Consider the following 24,360-nt stretch of genomic DNA (forward strand, 5'->3'; position numbering starts at 1 on the left):
GAGTGAGTCCAGAGGAGGCCACCAAGATGATTAGAGAGGACACCTTCCCTGTGAGGAAAGGCTGAGAGAATTGGGATTGATGTGTCTGGAAAAGAGAAGGCTACAGGGAGTCCTAGTTGTGGACTTCCAGTACCTGAAGGGAAACTACATGGAAGATGGAGAGAGACTTTTGACAAGGACATGTAGTGACAGGACAAGGGGCAAACTGAAACAGGTTGTTTCATAGTAGGTTTACATTACATATTAAAAAGAAATTCTTTTCTAGGAGGGTGATGAGGCACTGGAACAGGCTGCCCAGAGAAGTTGTGGGTAACCTATATCTGGCAGTGTTCAAGGGCAGGCTGGATGGAGCTCTGAACAACCTAGTCTAGGGAAAGGTGTCCCTTCCCATGGAGAGAGGGTTGGAGGGTTGAAACTAGATGGTCTTTAAGGTCCCTTCCAATGCAGACCATTCTATGATTCTGTGATTATTTTCTTACAGAAAGAGATTATGAACGTTTAAACCATCAAAATAGTTCTACTATTTCAGATACAAATAACCTTTTGTTTTTGGTTTGTTTTTTTTTTTCTCCACAAAAAAGGCAAGCTAACAAAAAGAAACAAAACAGACTAATTGACACAGTGGGCAAGAAAAATATCATCTTGAAACCCTTTTCCTTCAGATCCTCTAAATTTTACAAAATTAATAACAACATCCTTGCCTTTTAAAGGATTGTTTTGGGCAGCCCTAGATAGAAACAATTCTAATATTACCTTTTGTAATACATAATACTAATTAAATAATAATTTTCTTTCTACTTTCAATGTAACATTTCACCTTCTTTAGGTTTTCCCTTCCAGCCTTCCCTCTTTAGTTTGGTGAAGGATGGTATCTCACATGCCTTTTGTATTATCATATAAAAATTGTTTTTCTGATTATATTGGATGGCTTATAGAGGAGTCAAATATAAATTATATTATGCTATCAATGGTATTTTTACTCATTAAATGACAGATGAAAAATTGTGTAAGAACAGTTGATAAAATGAAATAAAAACCTGTAAGGAACTAATAAGGTTAATCCATTTTTGGAAACATTTTTTACTTAAAGGATAAGAATAGAATAGAGAAGAAAATAAAGCATTCAAAGTCTTAAAAGGGTTTGAACATAAAGTATCTGTTGTCATTGAGTAACATTCCTCTTGAGCTAAAAGGGCCGATAAGCCAGTTAAATACTCTTACCCAATTTCACAAAATGGCAAGAGGAAAGTAAAAGCAGATACCTCCCTTGTGTGAGCTTTCTGTTTGTTAATTACAGTGTAGCTAGAGTATGAAGACACCATCTGTTTCACTCAGACAACATTACGTACTCAAAGAAAGTATATGAATACTTGAAACAAAGTTGCAAAGAATTGTCCTTCTCTTTCTTCTGTCTCCTCAAATATGTTTCTTTATTGGTTAGTGGAATAATATGTCCATAGAGCAACATTGTTATTTAGGTTGTGTAGCTATTTGCACATTACTTTTACAATCTTAATTTAGGGAAAAAAACCCAAAGAACTCTGTTATTCTAGTAAGAATGTACACCCAAACTGTGCCACATCAACTATTTGAGAAGGATCGCTGTGATTTTGAGAGTCTGGACTGAAGAGTAAGAGAAATGCTGAGACAGTAAGACTTCATGGATCCTTTAAACTGTCATTAGGAGTCAACAGACTGCAACAGCACAGAGAAAAAAATAAAAAGCCTCTCCTTTCAGATAAACCTCTAAAATCTCTTTTCGCATAAATCACTGCAAGTGCATCAGGAGCTGTTTTATAACTTTACTCCTATGTACAATCCCTTTTCCTTTAACTACATTCTTGTTCTGCATCAATCTATTTTTCCACTCAGCTTAAATGACTGCCTAAATAAATTCAGTGCATAATGGTCTCCCTCTCCGCCTTCAACATTAAATATAGGAGCATGTCTGAGAATGGAAAGCACATACGTGAGAATCTCTCAGACAGGCTCTGGAAGGAGGTAAGGTGGTGGTAAAATGGCAAAAATACCTTGGAGCCAAGGGATTAAAACCTCTATTCATGGCTTCAAAAATCAGCTGATGGAGCAGAAGCACTCTTTCACTACAAATAAAATATCTTTCACTTTGTACTCTCATTTATATAATTAATTCTTCCTTCAAACTACTGTATGCAGACAGGTAATTGTCACATACACAGAAAGAATGAGGGCAGGGAAAAACAAGGGCTAATACAACTTTCAAGCACAGGAAGCACGGTGAGGTAAATAGTGTTAACAGTAAGAGTCTCTGTGTCAACCCATGTCAGAATTGTTGCTATTGCTACACAAAATGATACTAGACTAGATCTTGGTAATCTTGAAAAAATATATATACATTTAACTGACCAGAGGAAAAAGAAGGTCAAAATGGACCTGGCTCAATGATTCCTTCAGTTTCAGCAATAAAATGTCTAAAGGGATTTAATAACAGTTAGGCAACTGTTTAGATTTGTCATCCTGCTGCCTGTAATAAGATGATACAGCACTAGAAGGCAAAAGGGAGAAAGACAGTGCTGTTCCTGTAGAGTTCTTTTCTGTTTCATCCTATAAACCACAACAGAAATAAAAACTCCCCACAGATGTCCCTGAAAGCAGAAACTTACTGATTAGAAAAGGATGGAGCTTTTAACATGCCTACATCACCTCCTTTGTGAAAAACAGTAATCATAATTATAAGCATTCTGGCACTGCCCCAGCTGCCCTTGAAACAAAGCTAAAACTAGCAAAGAACATGATATTTTATTGGGTTTTCTTATTTATTTGTTTGTTTAAGATAAAGATATCGCTTTACAACAAATCTGTAGGTCTATGCCAATTCTTTCCCTAAAAACATCAGAAATGTTGTCACTGATTTCAAGTGTTTCCAGCACTACAATTATCTGTGAGTGAACTATCTCATAAAATAAATAAAATTTAATCAACTTACTTGAAAACTGTATGGCGAATCCAGATTTACTGATATAAAAATCTGTGTCAAACTGGATAGTTACTATGTTGAGTGTACTGTGAATGCCTTCAGGAATAAGAGAGCCACTAATTTCTTTGAGCAACATCTCATTCTCAGGTGGACCATCCCAAACTCGAAGAATGTCATGGGATGCCTCAGTATCAAAAGCAAGAAATTGGAGGCTGAAAGAACACCATGATTTTATTGTCAGCTTTCATATTACTCAACAACGTAACTTTAACAGCAAAACTAAACAAACAACAGAAAAAAGCAAATAAAATTTAACTTCAAAGGGTAATTTTCTATAATGTTTCACACATTTATCTTTAATGCATGAAAGCCCAATACTGAAATGAATTTGAAAGAAAAAAATCTTGCAATAATTGAATCTGTACACCATGAAGTAATATATTACTTTAGCCATTCAAATAATCTATAAGCATCTACACAATATTTTCAGAAAAGAGTTTCAGTTTTCCTAAGACAATATTATGTATCACATTCCCATCAAAACAAATTAACTAAAAAGAACTGCTAAAGGTTGTGTTGGTTTGCATTTTCTTTCATATAGTCTTTCACTAAAGAGTTCTGTGCCTCCAGCATTTCACAAAATTATAACCAATTTTAAAGCTCAATCTTGTGTAGATATGCTTTTTTTGCACTCAAATAATATTTGGTTGTTATAGTAAAAGACATTTGTTAAAATTGTAAGATTCATTTTCAGTACCTGACAATATTTCCTGGGTCTACTTCAATCACCCACATGCAATGCAGATTGTTGTCATAGGGAAAAGGATAGCCAGGAGATAAGATTCTTCCTGATGACTCTCCTTTAAACCGTCCTCCACATTCAGCTAATAAAAAACAACATTATGGAATGATTTTCCAGCTAATCATCTGAGCAATCAATTTATACATCTAGTCTTTTGTTGAACAGGTATTGGTCAATTAAACTGACCACATACCATAATATTGTAAAGCAGTGTATAAGGACTGCATTCCACTCCTTGCTTCACCTACTTACTCAATGCCAATTTCCTTTAAATGAAGACAAAAAAGAAAGAAAGGTACTATAATATTTAAGTCTTGTCTTCTTTTCACTCTCCTATGGTAATAATTGTTCCCGTAAGTAGCTGCAAAACTTAGGAAGTTAATATTGTAAAGAAACAGGAGTGACAAAAATACAAAATAACTTTATATCTCTTTATATTTTAAATTTCATTTATTTTCCTTAATCTATTTCATGTAAGTATACTAAATTTTTCTAGCTTATTTATATATAAGTAAAAAAAAATACTAGTTTTACAATGCCTTTCTGATTAAACTGTCTTTTTATGTTGATTATTTGCTGACATTAACAGGATTTTCATGTATTAGGACTTTCAGTATTCACAAATGTTTAATAATTACTATTTTTTAACCTAAAAAGGAAACACCAATCAGATAAACTTAGACGAGATCTATGCAGAAAGAACTATAAATACCTGTGTAAATTGATCTGTAAATAGATCATACACATCAGATTTTACATAGATCTAATAACCCTTAATTTTTTTTCTTTCTTGCATTCAAAAAATAAGTAAAGAAATAAAAAAAATATGAGAGTAATACCAATGCATGATGGTAGAGGATAGTCCCATGCCCTTCTTTCCCCAGTCATGCACTTTAGAAGGCTACTTCCATGGAGTGTGTAACCTGGATTGCATCCATAAATTATAGTACTTCCAGCAAAATGACCTTGGTCACTGATTTTATATCCAAACTGTGGCACACCAGGGTCCTCACAATGTGACAGCTCAAAACCTGTGGGAAGAATAAAATGTTGTATTTACAAAATCAAACAGAAAAATACATTAATGGCATTCAGATTTTCTGTTTTTCAGTGGAAATCAGTCATTTTCAAACTACATGTAACAACACCTTTAGGATTTCTTCTCTGTTTTTAAGCAGTCTAAGTAGGATAACTGCCTATACATCTTTCTTAGAACATGACCAAGCTGTGTTATTAATTCAATTTTCCTAAGAGTTCAATTAAAGACAGAAAAAAATCATTCTAATTATCAATAAGTTTTAAAATGTTATGATAACTTAAAATCGGGCAGGTAAAGGGACTGTCCATTTACTTGTGAATAGACATTTAAAGGCTCATAAACAAAACTTAACAGCAGATTTCTCATTATTTTTCATAGTAACAACGACAGCACAATAGCACCAGTTGCACTAAAGAAACACTGCAATTTTCATCAATCCCTACCCTAATCTTTTGTTCAGTAGTTCGTAAATTTAAGAACTACATTCAGGAATCAAAGACAATGATGATATAGAGAATTCAAGCCAAACAGCTTGGACATTTTTGAGACTTAGGAGACATGAAGCAAGAAGAAAACAAAATATCAATGCATTATATGGAAACAGGGAGGTATACTAACAAATGAGGAAACATAAACCACAATTTGGGAGAAAAATTTTCTATTCCAAATCAAGTTTTCTGTTATTAACTGTGAAGCAACTCAAAACCTCGCTTTGTTCAAAACCAAATACTTTTACCAATATCATGCAGCTTAGAATGCTTGTAGGCAAAAAAAAAGAGACTTTGCATCAGATTGCTATTCCTATACATAGGTAATATGGGAGGAAATTAAGGGGTTTTCATGTCTGCTTTGTTCAACAAATCATTCACACAGTATGTGGCCATCTGGTCAACAGTTGGTAGCCTTTCACAATCTCTCCTCAGATGCTGCATTACTATTCTTGATTGAAAAAAAAATTATTTTATTTTACAGGGAAAATGTTTGCAAATGCATTGTAAACGTTGGATAAGGCTGCTCATGTAAGGGGGAAAAAAAGCATGTCAAATGCTGTATCTTTCAGATTCTTCCTTCAGCTCATTTCATATGTGACTGAACATGTCTCACCTTTTGAAGAGCCTCCAAAACCTCTGAGCTGAACTTTTCTCATTCCTAAACTATGGTTTCTTAGTACAGTGTGTGCTGCAGAACCTCTGAAAGACATTAAAGTGAGTCCCAGATGAAGAACCATTTTTGATAATGCTGGTCTGGACACTTATTGACCAGCTAGAATTTCCTGTCTTCTAAGACAACTTCTGACCACAATGTGAAAAGAAGTTCAGATCTGCCTTGATCCCTGAGATGTCCTCATTTCTGGACAGCCTCCTTATGGACACAGAACCCAAGTAAGCTTTTTAACTGATGACCTCCCTCTTGAGGGGGAACACATAACTCCAATGCCTACCCATGGGAACTAGCAGCATTTTTGCTGCCTTAACTGGGTGTGACCAGAGCAGGCAGAGGGCAGAGTGCTTCAGCCAGGGCATGGTGAGGCAGTTTGTGCAGGAGGGCACAGAGGAGAACACCTCTTTGAAGGGTGAAGCTTCCACTGGCCCAGTAGAGAGACTTGAAGTCCTCATAACTCAGCAAAGGAGCACCGGTTTTTGACCATCTGTAGAGCTCAAGGGTGCTCATCCAACCTGACCCTCAAGGCAGGATGGTGGGCACTCCTCTGAGCAAAGACGGCATCTCTGACTGGGAGGTCTGCACTATCTATCCTGGCTGATGGATCCACCCAGACAGAGCTCAGATTGAGCTCTTTCCTTGTATCCAATCTAAACATACCCTCTTTCAGTTTAAGGCCAGTACCCCTTGTCCTATTACTACATTGTCCTTATAAAAAGTACCTCTCTATCTTTCTTGTCGGCTCCCTTTAGGCACTCCCTTTAGGTCCTATGAGGAGTCTTATTTTTTCCAGGCTGAACAGCCCCAACTCTCTCAGCCTTTCTTAATAGGAGAGGTGCTCCAGGACTCTGATCCTCTTTGTGGCCTTCATCTGGACTTAGTATTTTTCTTCCAATTTTACCAATATCAACAAAAGAAGATCCATCACCGTTCAGGCTAAGAATTCTTCAGGCTAGGAAAGTGTAGTCCAATATAAATATCTCAAAAGACAGGAAATTTTACTGATAAGGTTCAAGTGCTGGGCTTGGATGTACCTACATAAATAAGAAAAATTACTTACCTTGACACCTACTACAATAGTAACACAGCACTGAAAGTCCTATCTTTAATCATAGGGTACAGTCCTATTCTAGCACATGCTATTACAGAGTATAATTATGCAATTTTCACCTGGAAAATAATTACATACTCTTTTATTATCTTGAAATATTTTCCTTTCCTTCTGCAAGAATTACGTTATTTTTTAATTAGAATTAGTTTTAAAAACATTATGTCTAGTTTTTAAAATAACAGTTTTTGAATAGGTGAAAAAGGAATGATTTGAGTACAAGGACAAAAATACCTGTTGATAGCTGCATTGCAGAATTACCTTATAACAGTGTCCTGCTTGATAAAAATTAGTTCTACGTAATAATTCAGTGATGATGAAATAATTATACACTAAAAAAGTCATATACACTGTGTGTCAATAGTCATGTGCTACAATTTACAGAACCTTACACTTGGTAAATAAAAGTATATAGCTGCTTCCATATACCCTCTAAGACAGGGATCAGAACCAGTTTTTCTTCTCCTCATCTTTATAGTTTAAGTCCACATATAGGTTTTTGTTAAGAACCTTTCTTTATCACTTTGGTTCCAAATTGGATTATTCTAAAAATAATCCTAGCTCAGAAACAAAAGCAAACTAACTATCAAAGATGAGTCTTAAGAAGGAGAATTTCCTTTACTTATGAATTATCTTCATGAAGCATTGTTCTTTGGTTGCACTTTTTAAACTACTCACATGCTTCAATATTTTTATGTGCTAAAACAATCAACTGAAATTTACCCTGTTTTTTCTTATGCTTTCCAAAATTGAAAAATAACCCTCTAGAAAAACAAGAGTGATTTACTTACCAGATTAAAGAAATGACTGTTAAAGCCAGGTTTCAGTATTCTATGTGTTTTGGGTTTTTTGAGGTACAGCTATGAAAGTATACTATTTTGATGAGTGATTTGCTCTGAATTTCTTCCATATTTGTCATTTAACTGCATTTTTATCTTATGAGAGAATAATTTTCATTCCTTTAAAAGCATAAATCTATTCCTACTGTTTTCTCAAATACTTACTGGTATACACAAGTTGAAAACCTTCATCAGTGCCCTCCACATCCGAGTTAAATTCCAACCATAAATGATTTGAAGTGCTACTTAGTGTCAGGCCTCTTAATGATGCCCCAGTATATGCTCCCAGCAGGTGAGCAGTGTTGTCTTTGCCATCATAGATCTGTAAAAAATTTGAGTTTTACAGTTAGGAAGAAAGAAAAAAAGATACATTTTATTTACAAAACAATTCTGTGCATTTGCATTAAGAGGGCGAACAGCTCTGCCAAGGGAGATCTTTGCCAGTCAACCTGAAGTACTATTTAGATATACTATTTGCCTCCCTTGACTTAAATTGACTTCAGTTTGGTGATTTTTCAAATGCAGTTTAAAATATATCAATTCAATTTTTACAAAACAATAGAAGTGGGCAGCTCAGGTTTTTTTAGATCTCTGTGTTTTCTCTTTCACTGTCAGTATTGTAATGCTATCAGTGAACACCTAAAATGTGTATCTGCCTCAAGTCTGAGGTGACATAACAGAAAATCTCACATATCCCCAGTTTTGTCTTCTTAAATAAACCTGTGGTAGCTTTTTATCATGTGAAGACAGGTTAAAATATAACTGTGAAGTAAAAAGAGACTAGGAAATAAATTTAACAACTGCTTCTGTAAATTGAAAGAGTAATGTAATCTATACGTAAATTGTAGTACAGAATTTTTATTTTTCTTCAAGTATTGTTCTTTTCCTTCTATCAGAATACTAAATATGTTGATCAATCTTCCAATAATTCTCAGGAAATTTCCCTAAAAATCTGGTTGCTTTAAAACACCAAAGGTTGTTGTATTCCTGTAATTCCTAAAGAAACCCCCTAAAATTTAATGATAATTGCTCATCCAAACATTATTTCCTGTAGGATTTATTTAGTGACTTCTATAATAACTAAAACTTTGATTAATGTGGTTTATGAAAATTTCGCTTGCAAATCAGTAAATTGACCTGTGAATAATTTTTGAATTGCAGTAAAGGGAGATTATAAAGCCTTATTAAAGTATACAGAATTGTCTGCAGTTCTCAATTCTATTGTAATTCTATTAATTACAAATGTAATTAAAGCTTTCATTTTTAGACAGGAATTTTCATCAGAATGAAATTAAAACAAATACACCAGCAATAGTAGTAAGGCAACAAAGTAAATGTGAAGTATTATGATGCCTGTTCCCCATCTGTATGAATGAGTTACACACCTTAATCCTATTTTCCAGAAATCCTCATGTCTCCAGTAATAACACAGATTTTACATTTAATGATATGCTGAAATAAAACAAGTAAGTGACTTCTAGCTATCTGTAATGAGTACAGCAGTTTAAGATGCACAACAAGATGACTTGAAATAATTCCTTGGTTTTTACTGACACAACAAATAAATTACAAGCAAATTTAGATTTAAAAGCCGATGTCCTTATATGGAGTAAAAGGAAAAAATCAGAGAAGAAGAAAAAAAGTGCAATTAATGCATATCAACTAAAATATAATTTCAAGATATATATATATAGCAGTATTAAAATAGATGTCTTATCTTTTTAAAAAACTCCTTTAAAATGATACTGAGATCATAAAACAAGCCAGAAACAGAAAAAAAATCCCCAAAACTAACCACAAAACAAGAAAAAAACCCCGAAAACTGAATCCAAACAAAAAACCCCACCCAATCTAGAAAATTAATTCTGAAATGCACTTAATTTTGTTTTAGCAACTGTAAGGAAAATACCCATTTCAGGAGAATTACTGCTATGCAGAAGAGATATTTACATCATGACAGACTTAAACAAAATCCAGCTTGAATCCTTTTATAATTAATAAGGATTCAGGATTTATTTTATTTTTAAAAACTAGATAAGAGTAAACCATTTTCTTCTATGTGTGTATTGCTAATACTTAACCAAAGGAAGCTGTTAATAAGTTATACCAGCTATTCTCAATGTCTCACCAAAACTTTGAATAAACCATGTCATGATACCAATTTTCTTCAGGTTAGAATTTCCCCACACACACTTTATTGCCAATTTTGTTAGATGTCCAAACACATTAGTCCACTTTCACATTATTTCACTCTCATTAGTTAATACTCATTCTATTTCGTGGGCTAACTAGCTGTCACACTGTACAATATTTTTAAGCCTATATCATTTCTATGAAGGAACAGAATTTATAGTATCTAACACTTCTGAAACTAATTCATTTGAGTAGGAGAAGTGCATTTAGCTGAGGCAGGATTGTGATTCATTTAAACACTAAATTGAATTATTTTTTCTTTTGGTTGCTGTCTTTCAGACATTTAAAGTACCCCTCTTCTTAAGACACTGGGGTCTCCCTTAGGACAATAAATTAATGCATTTTTTTGTAGTGTAACTCAATTTAAGTCACATTTTCATTTCTGTGCTGCATTTGAGTTAATAGGAAAAAAACCGGATATTTTTAGAATCATTTAAAGTATACGATTTAACTTGCGAATAAAGTGGTAGGAGACCCTTCTGAGATTTGCAGAATCAACATTTTCTTTCTAACCTTGTTAAATTAGGTGGGAGATAATGATTTTGAATGAGTTAGTAATTCAGCTGTATAGTTTTTTTGGAAGGTAATATTATATGCGAATTAAGGTAGCACAATTAGCTTATTTTTAATATACAAATATATTTTCTTATAGGCCTTGCCAGCACATCTAGATTTAAGTCACTTGGGTGATAAAAGTAATTCCAAGAATAATCATTTTAAAAATACTATTTGGTTGGATATATTTTTCTTAAAGACATCGCGTAACATTAGTTCAAAGATAATTGGTTCATGACTGGATAATGCCTAGATATGCCAGTAACAAACTATTTAGAAAACAGAGGTCCATCTTTATTACTTTTTCTATGGCCCAATACTTTAAATGATTAATTCATAAAGAAAAACAAAGGCACAGAAAGTTGAGTTAATGTTCTTCATACCACAGTAATATATAGAAATATTATAGGGTAGGATGCTAATAGTGAACACTCTACCTAAATATTTCAACTAATGGAAGTTATATTCCATTTTTGAAGGAAGCGTTGTTTGCATTTACAGTTAGAGAGCAATGAAAACTTGCTAATCTCTTAAGTGGCTCCATTATTAACAAATTTTAGATGGAAATTAATGCCTTTTTTTCTGCTAATTTATTTGACTATATAAAATTTTACCAAGAGAGTATCATAAGTGAATGTATAAAATTTGTGCATTTTAATCAAGCTATTTTTGAGATTTTTCATTGAAACATAAAAGGCATATGGATATGAAGATCTGTTCCTTTATAAAGAGAAGAAATAACATAAAATCAGCAGCTCAGAACTGAGGCTGTCAACGCCCTGTCAAATGTATATCACATGCGAATAGAAGCACTAATATAAAGACAGAAAAGGGTCCATATGTTTTGGGGGTTTTTTTGTCCCCTACATTTATTATGTTTTTCTAAGTGTTATATTCAGGATGATATTGCTAAAAGTATTATTATTACAAACATGAAGATTCTTAAGAAACAAATTAGCAAAAAGGTCCAAACATCACATCCCTTCAAAGTCTTTGTCCAAAACCCTCAAAAACTGAATCATGTATACACATTTATAATCTGGCTCATAGAGGAGACAATGAACAAATGCAGTAAAATTGAATCCTCTATATTTGGCAGGAGCACGAACAGTGCTGAGCCAAGCAGAGGCAAAGGGAACCCTGAGTGCCAGTTCTGTGTGCTGACATGCTGTTACCTGCTAGTTGCTGCAGTGAGTGCTTTAGTAAAAGGAAAAAGAAAGATTGCTTGATTGCATTATTAAAAATAATTCTTTAATCAGTTTTTTCCACATAGGTGCAATATCACCGACCACAGCAGCTCTCACGCTACATAAAGCCAAGTAGATAGTCTACTACAAAAGAGAACTAAGATCCCCAGAAACAACTGATGTTCTTTTTCTGTCTCAGTCCTTTTCATATTTGGTGTTCCTCTCTCTTGTGTTTTAGGTTTACCTAATGAAAACTGTCTGCAGAATTTTGGAGGTGGTTTGTTTTTTTTTGTTTAAACATTACCAGAAAACCACCCATTAATTAGTACCATGCATAGGTACATTTTTATTTATGCTGAAATCTACTTAAAATAAAGAAAACAATCATATTAGCCTTGTTCAAGTTTCAATTTTAATAAAAGTGCCTCTCCCCTAAATTAGAAAGTATATTAAAATATCTTTGATATAAAAGAATATTTTCTACATTCAACACATTTCAACACAAATAACATGTTCACCACTGTCAATGGACTATTCAGGCAAGCAGAAAAATGGCAACTCTGTTCTTTCTGTGTATATCTCAAGCATTTGCATACAGCTAGCAGAGACTAGAGAGTTTACAAGCAAAATTGGGGATGGAGATAAAAGCAAAGAACAAAAACCAGCTAGCAATATTTTCATACTTTGGAAAAAATGCATTATTTATCTTTGCCTCCCACATAGGTAGATTACTCTAAAAATATTGAATTCTGGAAATATAGTGCACAAACTCAGTTATCAGTACAGTTGCAAAGAAGGAAGCAAGTATTGCAGAGTTTCTGAGATTAACATTAAATGGATTAGCCTGTAGTGATTATACAGATCCTAAATTCTTCATATGTCTTCATAAAACTTTCAGAAATATTAAAACAAGATGTGGCACTGTCAAGAGCAGCTTATATCCCAACACACACACACAAAAAAAAGTAGAGATATTTACATATTTGTTACAGTTTCTAATAAAACACCAAAAGAACTGCACCATTAATGTAAGTTGCCAGAGCAGTTACATTAAAAAGAGAACAAGAGAATTGCATACTAAATGAAGCAAATGAAAAACAAATGATATACTCTGAAACCTCAGTTCTATACCAGTTCAGAAGTGATAAAAGGGAACTCCTCCTTCTCTGCCCCTGGAGTAATAGTAAGGGTGGTGATTTACTTGTGTTAAGTATGCTGTTTCTCCCTAATGCTGTATTCCCAGCACAGCTGTTTCATTGTTTCAATCACAGTGCTTGTCAGATATAAATGTCATCCATGGTCAGTTAATTCAAGTAGCAAGCAGCAGACCTCATGATGTCATTAAAGAGCTTGTCAAAATTTTATTAGAATACTCAGTCTAATCACTTTGAATGGAATTTTAGCTGCATACCTCTAGTAATCTAAAAATCCTAGCTGCAAGAAAAAGTACCACAAAGTACATGACTAACTTCTTTGCCAGCATTTTCATCCCTCACTTCTGATGAAAAGAGATGGATTATCCAAGCAAAGTTCGTCACTGAAAACCTGAGCTTTAGCCATGAAATATTATGGAGTTACTTAATTTGCACTGGGGGGAAGGAAGACCTCTCTAGAAGCCGGTGTTTTAAGTATCTTGATTTTAAAATGGGGACTCCTATACCCTCCCTAGTTCACAGTTGATGGGGAACTGTGTATTCACTATATATCACTTGGCTGTTTTCTGTAAGACAGGATGATTTTTTTTTTAAACTTAAGTTCCTTCCAGTTACAAAGCAGATATACATATTAGGTTAAAAGCATTTGTTGACTATTACTGATTTATTTAAGACTGAAGTACAACCCTAATGTCCTATTCCTGTAGCCAGAAGCTTATTCTCCACAATCAGCAAAACAGGCAAATTAAGCAGTATTTTCACTTTTTTAGAGTAGAATAAAAATAGGGATCAACAGACAACTTCAGACCTGATTCCAGGAGGAAAGTTTGGGTTGTGTGACTGCTAATGTATTTCCTGAAAAAATTCCTTTATCAAATGAACACATGAAAAAAGAGTGGACAGAATTAAGACTTAAGTTTGTGAGAACCTCATCTAAGAAAGGAGGCAGGAAAAGACATGGAGGGTTCCAAAGATATTTCTTCCCACAATTGTAAAGGTTGAGTGCCTCTGTCTCACTATGATGCCATATAGACTGAAAAAAGAGACAACCATAATCAAGAATACCTCTTACCTTTTTTTTTTTTTTTTTTTTTTTTTTAATAGATCAGGAGGAACTCCAGCTCCTTATTATAATTCAAGGCTGCTGGCTTGAAAAACAAACACTCTAATTACACAATACTAGTTTCATTTAAAAAACACACCTGCAAATTACAGCAAATGCGTCTGTAAATGTACTGACATTTACAGCTGAGTGGTGGCCTTCCTCTATTTATAATTAATTTTGCATTACTCTTGATTTCACATTGAGTAGCAGTATTAAAGCAGAATTTTCTTCTCTAAGTTTCTGAGCTAATATTGTCTTGTTAAACTTAAACATCTGAAGTGCATATGGTTCAAATGGAACTTGAAAAGTCGTAAGTGTATAGATCTTTCCAAATATGTACATTAAATAATTAAAAAAATAAAAAGAAGAAAAACTTGAATTGCTTTATATTTATATTCATTTATATTTATCTAACTGCACATAACTGTAGCTCCCTTTCTACAGTGGTATGATTTAAATTAAGATAATAGAGCTGAATGGTTTCAATCAAAAAAGTCTTGAGAAAAATCTAGCCATATGCTTTTATTGGCTAATAGTTCCTTGAATGAATGGTTTGGTTGGTTCATTGGTTGGTTTGAGGGTTTTTTCCATATTACTTACATGTTAATGCATACTGATCAACTTTCAAATAAAATCTTTCAAAATTAATTAAGGTAACAATTAAAAGGCATCTACTTGGTTCTGAAATAAGCAACAAGTTCAATTTAAAATTGATACCCTGGGCATTCTGGGTATCTATTAGCCTTTGGTTTATTTTTCTTTGCTTGTGTTTTGCTTTAAGAAGAGCATATTATAACTTTTTTCTTCTTGCTGCCTGATTTCATCTTACATTAGTTGTTTAGGTCTGCTTATATTTTAGGTATAATTTGCCCCTTTTGAAAAGGCTTGTATCTGACAACTAATGACAGAAATCCTACCCTAATGTACAGATGCTTACAGTTAGATGAGATAAACCCCAGTATGAATCACAGTTGTTTCTTAGAAATATATATTTCCATAATCCTTCTCATTTAATAAGTACATGGAAGAATATGGCAGAAAAACTTTTAAAAATCAAAGGTGATTGGCATAGTACCTCTTGTTCCTTTGATTTCACAGAGGCAAATTTAATTAAATTACAAATTCTGAACAATTGGACAATTATTTAATCACGGATAACTTATTGCATTGGTGTGCTATTGCAGATGGTATGTGCAAAAAGGCACCCTGATCAACATCAGCTTTAAATGTGTAGCTGGCTAAGTAATACATGCAGCTGGAACTATACCTTTTGGAGTACAGTAATAAAACATATGAACAAATCAAAGGGTGAAATCACTCTATAAAACTCTGCTAGGTTCTAGTATCCTTCTTTCCCCTTTGTGGTTTCTTTTTTCAATGCAAAAATTCTATTCACATGCAATTGCTGTGATTACCATTTTGCAGATGTTATATACCACACCAGATTAAAGTAATTTAAAGTATAAACCTTATGTACAGAAGGCAATATGTAGACAGTGTTAAATTAAAGTTATGGGTGTTATGTTTTATTATGTTTAGATCACAGCTCAAGATATGAAGATACTGCGTAAGTAAACAAATCAAAAGATGTAACTGATGAATATTTAACACTAAAACTTGAATAAAAATAACCATTATGGCAACATTTCTTTTATTATTTAAACCTCTTTTTTAATTTTCTCTGGTCAGAAAAACATGCATTAAGAAACAGATTATAGAGGTACCTGAGAGTGCCTAATTTTGAACATTTTAAAATGGAACAAATTTAGTAACATATTTTCTAAGAGATGCTTGAAATCCACTTACCTGGTACTGTAGTACTGCAGACAGATAAACCTCAATGATGTGAGGTAGTACAAGCTCAGAAATAACAAATAAGTTACATGATTACATACCTTAAGAACATCTCCTTGGGCTAAGTGAAATGTTCTGGCAGAAATATTGATTCCTTTCCCTGCTTGTACCTGAATGCTATAAATACATTCATGGTTGTTTTCATAATTAAGAGGATAATTGGGGGACAATAAGATTCCTTCATTATTTGTCGTGGAGGCTCCACATTCAGCTGCAATTAAAAAAAAAATTTTAAGGCATATTTTAATAGAACTCGTAAATACTTTTAGTAATGGTGATAATGGTAATGTTAATGTAACCTAGTTCAACATTATTAATGTTTATTAATATCTAAAATCTAATTTTACGTATACAATCATGACAGTGATTGGAGGCTGCAAGAGTATTTCTAAATTTCAATACTTTAATAAAAGTATGTAAAAAAATTTAGAGAGTTAAAATCGTATTAATGACACATTTCATAATGGTATTGTTTTAAAGAATCTTCCTTGAATTTTGGTGTATTGGTTTTAACTTCTCCAACACTGAAATTCATAAAGACTTGCAAATTAAATGACAGTAAAAGAATTCTATAAATTTATATGTGTATTTATTTATATATACATGCACATGCATAAATATATATATATGTAAATACATGCATTTTCACATAGATTAATGATTCTTTTTTTCCCTCTGATATTATTTAACCATGATAACATAGTCAATCATGTAAATTACAGTAGAAAAATAGTTATGTTACATCTACCAGATAAATATAGAAAATAACAATTTCAATAACATAAAAGAAGAAAAATATAACTCCTGGGAAAAAAAAAAGTGAATTAAATTGGTTTAAGACTTAAAAATATAAATAAGTATTTTCAAATAATACTATTATTTCAAGAAGTAAACCTTATAATTCAAGATTTGGCAATTCATTTAATCATCAAAAAAACCCCTAGAAATATAAAACACTTTTGACAATGCTTCATTAGGCATTATTAACTAACTTTCACTCCCTATCATATATTGGACTATATACATAATTTTAATTAGGTAATTTTTAGCATTTAGTTACCAGGTATTTTAAATAGACACTAAGAAACTTTTATAATCTTTTGCTTCCCTTTTTATTTAGTCTTGTTATGTGGCCATTATAGTGAAAGTACAAGAGTATTTCCTCTCTTTTTAACAGATTTAGATTAATTTAAAATTTAACTGTAACACTAATTTTTCTGGTTTTATGGTTGTTTTCAGGATTATTTCAATATTTTTGCCACTTATTTTACCCAGTCTCATGAGAATGCATCTCATTTATTTCAACCTGGGAATTTAACTGATTTATAATTTCACAGAGTAAGTAATGTTGTTCTGCAAAACTATGCAGTAACCTTAATAATTTGAAAAGATGCTTAAGCAAACTACAGTATCTATTCTAAAAGCTTTTAATTTTTATTAACATTATTATAATTCCCACCCCAGACTTGTTTGAGCTACATTCAGGATATTGGAATATATATATTGTACATGAAATTTGGACAGCAATGACAAAAAAAACCCCAACTTGATTAACTACCTTTTCTGTATGCAGCTAAAGCAAACATTGCACAGAAAGCCAAATAAGGCACAGAACGAAGAACAAATGCTTGATGACTACATCTAATTCACTGATATGGAACAAGTACCCAAATAATTCAGGTGATATTATTTTGTACTGGAATAGCTGGATACACTTAATCTAGGCAAAAGTGGAAAACCTTTTAGTCCACATGATCACATCTATCCTTTTATTGCACTCTCAAGTAAATGGGTATTTGCTATTTCAAAGATGCATAGGTCACTTTGAATTACAACAGAAAGGAGTAAGATGATCATAATTTCAAGATTGTGAGATATCCTTTCCCTTTCCAGAGAGAAAAAAGCCAAAAGGCACAAGGTAATTATGGTATTAAGTTTATCCATCAACTCTGGGTTATGTCAGAACTATAAATCAAAGCAATTTTTTTAAAATCTGAGCACAGCAGTAAGCTAACTGTTAGGACATTTTTAACTACTGTTTTAGAATCAGGCTAAGTTTTCTGTTAAAAAGAAGGAAACTTTTTATGTCATCATATTTATCAATATGACTTTCTGAATTTAGAGAGAGAATATTGTGTTCCAAGTTGTGGATGTCCCATCCCTGGAAGTGTTCAAAGTCAGGTTGAATGAGGCTTTGAGCAACCTGATTGAGTCAAAAATGTTCCTGCCTATGGCAGACAGATGTACTACATGATCTTTACAGGTTCCTTCCAACCCAAACCATTATGTGATTTTTTTGTATCTTGTGTTAGCAGACAAGAAAGCTAGTTTAGCAACAGCAGTCTCGAAAACCACAGTATAATAGAATTTCTCCCATTGCATCATCACAGTTCCATGGAGGCACACAGTCCAGCCTACAACAGCTGCATCTTTTGTACACTTGTCAGAGGAATTCTGACAAAATCAACAGTTAGTTCCTGGCTTCTCTCCTTGCCTCCTGTCAGTGCAATTATGTCTTAAAAAGCCACAACAGAACAACTAACCACAAAGTATCAAGCACATACTCACAGAAAAACAGGAGTTAGGATTATATTTCCGAACAAGTCCTAAATCAAACTGGGAAGGTCCACTATTAATATTGTAAGGTGTTCCAAACTGCAGCATAGATAGTTCTATCTGACAATCTCCACTCCTATCTATAAACATAAACAGGTGGCTACATTTTTTAAAATCACACGGAACTTCATGGAACTTACAGTTTCCTTCTATTCTATAATTAATACTAGAGCAAAAATAAGAAGAGACCCTAATCGTTCTATTTGCATTTAAGTGCTGAGTAAAAAAAGTGTCAGGAAAAGTAATGTAAATAGAGTTCTTAAGTTTAAAATAAATCCAAATATTAAACACATGCAATTTTTTCAAAGTGTTTGGAAAATAATTTTAAGGGGCATTATAGTGAGTAAAAGAGACTTAAAAGGAAAACCAGGATAAAATTAAGGGAATATGTGTAAATAGGGAAACATAGGACAGAAAAAAGAAGTGACAAAACAGTATTTCAGAAGTAAAGAAAACATTACAGCGGATCAGAGAGTCTGTAGCCATTCTTTAAAGCATAATTAGAGCTGTTGTCAGAACTTACAAATATTTCTTTACTGAATTAATGTTTCATTTTAGTAATACTCCCTGTTCAAAAGAGATAAAAATCAGGTTGCTTTATTTATAAAGTTTTTGTTTCTTTAAAAAGCTCTACTTGTTTCAGCTGAAACCTAGAATCTACCCTACACACTTTTCTTGTAGGGAAAAAAAAAATAGGAAAAATATTCCACATCCAGATATATTTTCACAAAGAGTTTAATTCAGCCTAATGTAAAGTAGAAGGATGTAACAGTAAGTGAATTACTGAAGTGAATTATTGTTTCCAGACTTTGGCAGAAATAATAGATTCATTTCAGTATTAGAAAGGAAAATAAACAAAAACCTCAAAGGAAAAATAATGAAAAGTAAAACCTTCTATAACAAGATAATTACAATAAAAGATTGTTATGCTTTTGGCTATGAATGTGTGTTCATTGCACCTTTCCATAATAAAACAGATTAATTTTAACTGCTGTTTATTAGTGTATTTAAATTCTGTAATCAAGCAAAATGTCATTGTGATCTAACCAAGGAATGAAATTTATCTGTTTGAACCATTTGAATACACTTCTTCAATGAATTGAATAGCTTTAAAAAAAAATACAATAGGAGAATATTGCAATATTTCTCAACAATTTAGCTGATTAAATGCTCACCATAAATAATTATCAGTCAAAAAACCATGATGTGCTCCTACAGATCAAAATTCAGACAGAATGAAATTGTTTTCTTCAATATGATCCCACAGAATCAAAAGGTAAGCACTACATCTAGCAGTTCTGTACTTTGAAAAGATGGTATCTCTTGGTTAGGTATCTCTTGTGTATTGCAACAGCTTGACTGGGCAAGTAAGCAGAAGCATTCTAGAAAGGATTTTATCTTTAAACAACTCTGTATTAGATTGTAAATCAACAGTTACTTCAGAAACTGTATCTAAATTCAGTGCTCAACAAAGGGTTTCTTACAAAGCCGTTTGTCTTCAGATGTTCTACCTCTTCAACTGAAGGCTAGCATAAACCAGAAAACAGACTCTTGTCAAAACAAGGCAGCAAAATGGACAATAACACAAAAATTCTGAAAGGATTAAGTGATCACTAGAGCTTTATTTCTGTGAATAATATGAGTTATAAGGTTATGACTAGTTTTCCAGGCAGTTTTTATATTCTGACAGGTTAAATACAGGGAACCCTATGCTGATGAAAAAAGTGAAAAGAACATTGTCTTCTTGAATCAAGAAGAATAGTGGATTTTCCTTTTATTTTACATTGTTCCAAAATACAAGACTTCCTTTCATATAGACAAAAATGATTAACAGAAATTTCTTATTATGTATCTGCAATACATGTATCTACTTCCTATCTGATCTGAACATCAAAAGATTAATGTATCTATTTGTGTATGAAACTAATTTTCAATATATTTTGCAAATAATTTTTTGGCTGCTTTATGACTACATTATTTATGTTATAATGAAAGACAGTATTTCCAAATCTGGGAAGATCGTGTATTTATTTCTACATCAATGGCCAAATGGCCAATGGCCAAATACAAAAGAAATCTTTCTTAGAAAGAATTACTTATATTATTAATATTATTTTTCATAACTGATTGCTCCAGCTGACAAGAATGGGTAGGAGTCCCATATACTTTAAATAATGTGCTCCTGCATTGCAACTGATCAAAGGAGGATGAAGAAATAGCATGACAAATGAGCTTCTGCATTAACATTAACAGGGCAAATTGTATTAAAAACCCCACATTCTATATCAAGAGAATTTAAAGTACCAATGTGCATGATTTTCCTTTAAAATAACTTAATATTATTTTTAAAAACACCACCACCAAAAATATCCCCCAACATGAACAACCAAAAAAACTCCTCCACAAAATAACTAAGGAACTGCTGGAACTGTTGGAGCTTAGTAAAAATTTGCACATAGGGAACAGGGACAGTTAAAACTTGATGAAAAATATTAAAATACATAAGAATCATTAAGAAACTTCTTATCACATTATAATGCTATTATACTAACATGTGGTGAGACCTCAATGACTGTATTTTGCTTTTTTTAGGAATCCTCTCCCGAAGAAAATAACAGACATATAACATATTCACACTATAGAAGAAATACTTAAGAGAATAAATTTACTTCTGACAAACAGAAGAAAGTTTATGATTCATTTGTCCTGAGATGAATCAATGACATTTTGAAGTGGATATCACAGTCCTTAAACTCAGAATTCATGCTGCCCAAACAGTCCACATATGAAAAGAAATCTCAAAGCTAGCAAAAGGACATTGTTTTCAAGCCAAATATATTAAAAGCAACCTTTGTATTTAATTTTATATATGCACAGAAATGGATGGAGTTATGCAGATGCAGCAAGACTAATGGCATATAGAATAAGATGCGCAGAGGTAACTAATAGCTCTCCTGCTAATTAAGGAATTTACTATGGATATATCTGTGGTAGAACCTTCACTTCCTTGGCTCCATATTTATGCATATCCAGTGAACACTGAATTTATTTTTCTCTCATACAATATAACCTTTCAGACATTTCTGTCTGTTCTTGGTGTTTTTTGAAAAGCACCTTAACTGAAGCTTGGCAAAGAAGCTACATCAGTGAACACCTTGGCAAAAATCTCTACCAGCAAAAATTAATGTACAGTATTATCTGAAAAGTATGCAACATGACATAAATTAATGAGTTTGCCTGTAGATTTTTTTATGGTTTTTCTCTGTTTTTTAAAATTGCAAGGTGTGTAGTTCCTTAAAAATCTGTAAGTCCAGGATTAGAGACTGTTTGGGATCTACTGACAAGAATGAACAGAAAATGTTAAAGTAGCACAGAAGAAAAAAATTTTAAAGTCAATGTCTTCCAGTGCAGGTTTAGCAGTCTGGAAAGAAATTGTATGCCCCTAAGAAAGCTAAAGGAAAAGACACAGTTGAGAAGCTATGAAGACACAGATTATTTTACATAGACATAGAAACAATTATAGTCTATAAACGACAGTTATAGTGAAAAGTAATACAATTTGGCTATTGGACAGCCTTATAAGGAAAGCAAAAACAAACTGGAAGAGGGCAGGGGAGATTAAAAAAAAAAAAGGCATAAGAAATCCTGGCATAATAGAGACAGCTTTCTACATTTCACTGAAAGGACAAGCAATTCCAATAAAGAAATGTGTGTGCTGAATATGAACACTGCATTTGGTTATATTTGAATACAGCATGAAAATAAACCATTAAACTAAGGAATGACAGTATTCTAATAGTTCTTTAACCATCTTCATTCTATTATTTATTATAAGAAAAGTTTTATTTTATCTATGTCACTATTTTTCCCTTTAAAGCAATAATAATTGCTCTTGTTTGTTCCTATCTGTAACACCGTTACAGGAAAATTCTTGTAAGCTATCTATGGCATTGGAAATTATAAAGAGAACTAGGCAAAGACATCTGATCTCCAAATGGATCGGAACATTTCAGAGGCACTATAACCCTATGAAAACAACTCCACATTCACAAACTTAAGCCTATTCTTCTGCTCTGTATTACAAGCTGGAGACAAACCCCTAGCATATTAAGGAAAATGTTGATGCCTTAGGACCACCAGAGCTTAGAGTTTGCCTTTATAAAAAATCAAAAGTGAACAAGCATTCATACTTACTGTAGGTATTTTTTAAAGTGATTACTTAGAGTCAAAAAGACATTTTCTTTTCACTGTCCATGGAAATGTTCAAAGCAAGCAATTCAAAGATTATGGACTCTTTTCTGTTGTCATTAGATACATCCATTTATTACAACTTGTACTATTGGCTGTGTTGTAGTTACTTTGTAGCAACTCATACAGAGCGTTTTAGATTTGTTAACTGAAACAGTGTGGATAACACAGCAAAGTTTCAGTACCATCAAACAGTGCTTGCCCAGTGAGTGACTACAGACATGTACCCCAAGAAGTACTGCATCATATGTTGTACAAAAAGTGGAAAATCTTTATGCTTTTTTAGAAAAATCCTTTATAAAAACTGTTCCAGGACAACATCAAGTACAACTGAATTGGGATAATACCATCAGTTGAGAAATTCAGCTTTAAAAATAAAATATAAAAATATATTTTTTTGCTACTTGAACATTACTTTTCCATTTAATAATTCCTAATTTCAGAATTTCACTTTTTAAGTCTTAAGTCAAATTGTTTGAAAAAAGAATATCTTCATAGATTGAATAATAACATTAATTAATAAATAACAAATATTAACCCATCTTCTAAATAAGAAAAGGAAAGTAGACTTCTAATTCTCTGGCAAATTATTTGGTTTAGAATTATGATTGACTACTCTGTTTCAAGACCCAACACATTGGCCTTCATTGTATCCAGAAAGTGATGTTTGGCCTACCATCAAACTTCTTCTACTTTATCTCTCTTTCTTGCATTTTATTCTTGTGTTGACAAGCTGAACACAAATTCTGTGTGCAGTGGTTAGCTCCCAATTGATGTTGTACATATGTGAAAGTGCACATGATATCAGGAGAACTAAATCTCATTAATCATTTTGACAAAAAAGCCAAATATGAGCAACAGTAATGATACATAAATTTTGAATCTAATATAAGTGGTCAACAGCAATTTCTATTGTTGTCTTGTTTGAATTTCATTATTATGACATATAAATTAAGCACAAGATTGACAAAGGCTGGATACTTATGAGGGGAAAATTTCTAATTAAGTCATTCTAGTTGAGACTATCTTTTATTTTCAAAAGTAATGAGAAAACATGTTGACTAGAAAAAAAAATATTCTTTATACAGCTTTTCTCTTTCCACCCAACAAACAAACATAAACATTATTTTTCTATGTCATGAAAGCTATATAGCATTTTTTTTTTTCATTTATGCTGCTGTGGAAGTTTCTTTTTGCTGATAATTTACCAATTCATTTTCAGTATATTAACACTTCCAGAAATTTATTACTGAAATTTAACCTGTCTTCTCGACTGTGCACACATTCATTATTATTCTTATGGCTAAAAATTTATCAACCCCAACACAAAAATAACTTTTATTCATCCATTGCTCTGAATCATCTTCTAAAACATCTCTTCTGTAGGTACACATATAAATGTTGCTAATGTGTATGCTAAATTCATAATTTTCCTTATACCAAGGTAGGCATAGGAGTGGTTTGGACCTAAAAATTTTGATACAGTAACTAACAACAAGTAAGAGGAAACACATAATCAATCCATACTTACTGTGCAATTAAC

At 32.7% G+C, this 24,360-nt stretch overlaps 1 protein-coding gene across 3 annotated transcripts in view; it reads right to left on the reverse strand.

The window, feature by feature from the left end:
- Nucleotides 1–24,360, reverse strand: part of CSMD3 (CUB and Sushi multiple domains 3) — a gene marked incomplete at both ends in the record, with an annotated part of 604,245 nt that overhangs the window by 192,157 nt on the left and 387,728 nt on the right. For all 3 annotated transcript variants that reach the window (XM_082293775.1, XM_082293774.1, XM_082293773.1), the window contains 5 exons: nucleotides 2,966–3,168; nucleotides 3,714–3,840; nucleotides 4,598–4,789; nucleotides 8,071–8,227; nucleotides 15,995–16,164. In XM_082293775.1, the coding sequence (XP_082149901.1) occupies nucleotides 2,966–3,168; nucleotides 3,714–3,840; nucleotides 4,598–4,789; nucleotides 8,071–8,227; nucleotides 15,995–16,164 (849 nt within the window). The remainder of the gene's footprint in view (nucleotides 1–2,965; nucleotides 3,169–3,713; nucleotides 3,841–4,597; nucleotides 4,790–8,070; nucleotides 8,228–15,994; nucleotides 16,165–24,360) is intronic.

This window comes from Coloeus monedula (genome assembly GCF_965178545.1).
Source record: "Coloeus monedula genome assembly, chromosome: 1".
NCBI lineage: Eukaryota > Metazoa > Chordata > Aves > Passeriformes > Corvidae > Coloeus > Coloeus monedula.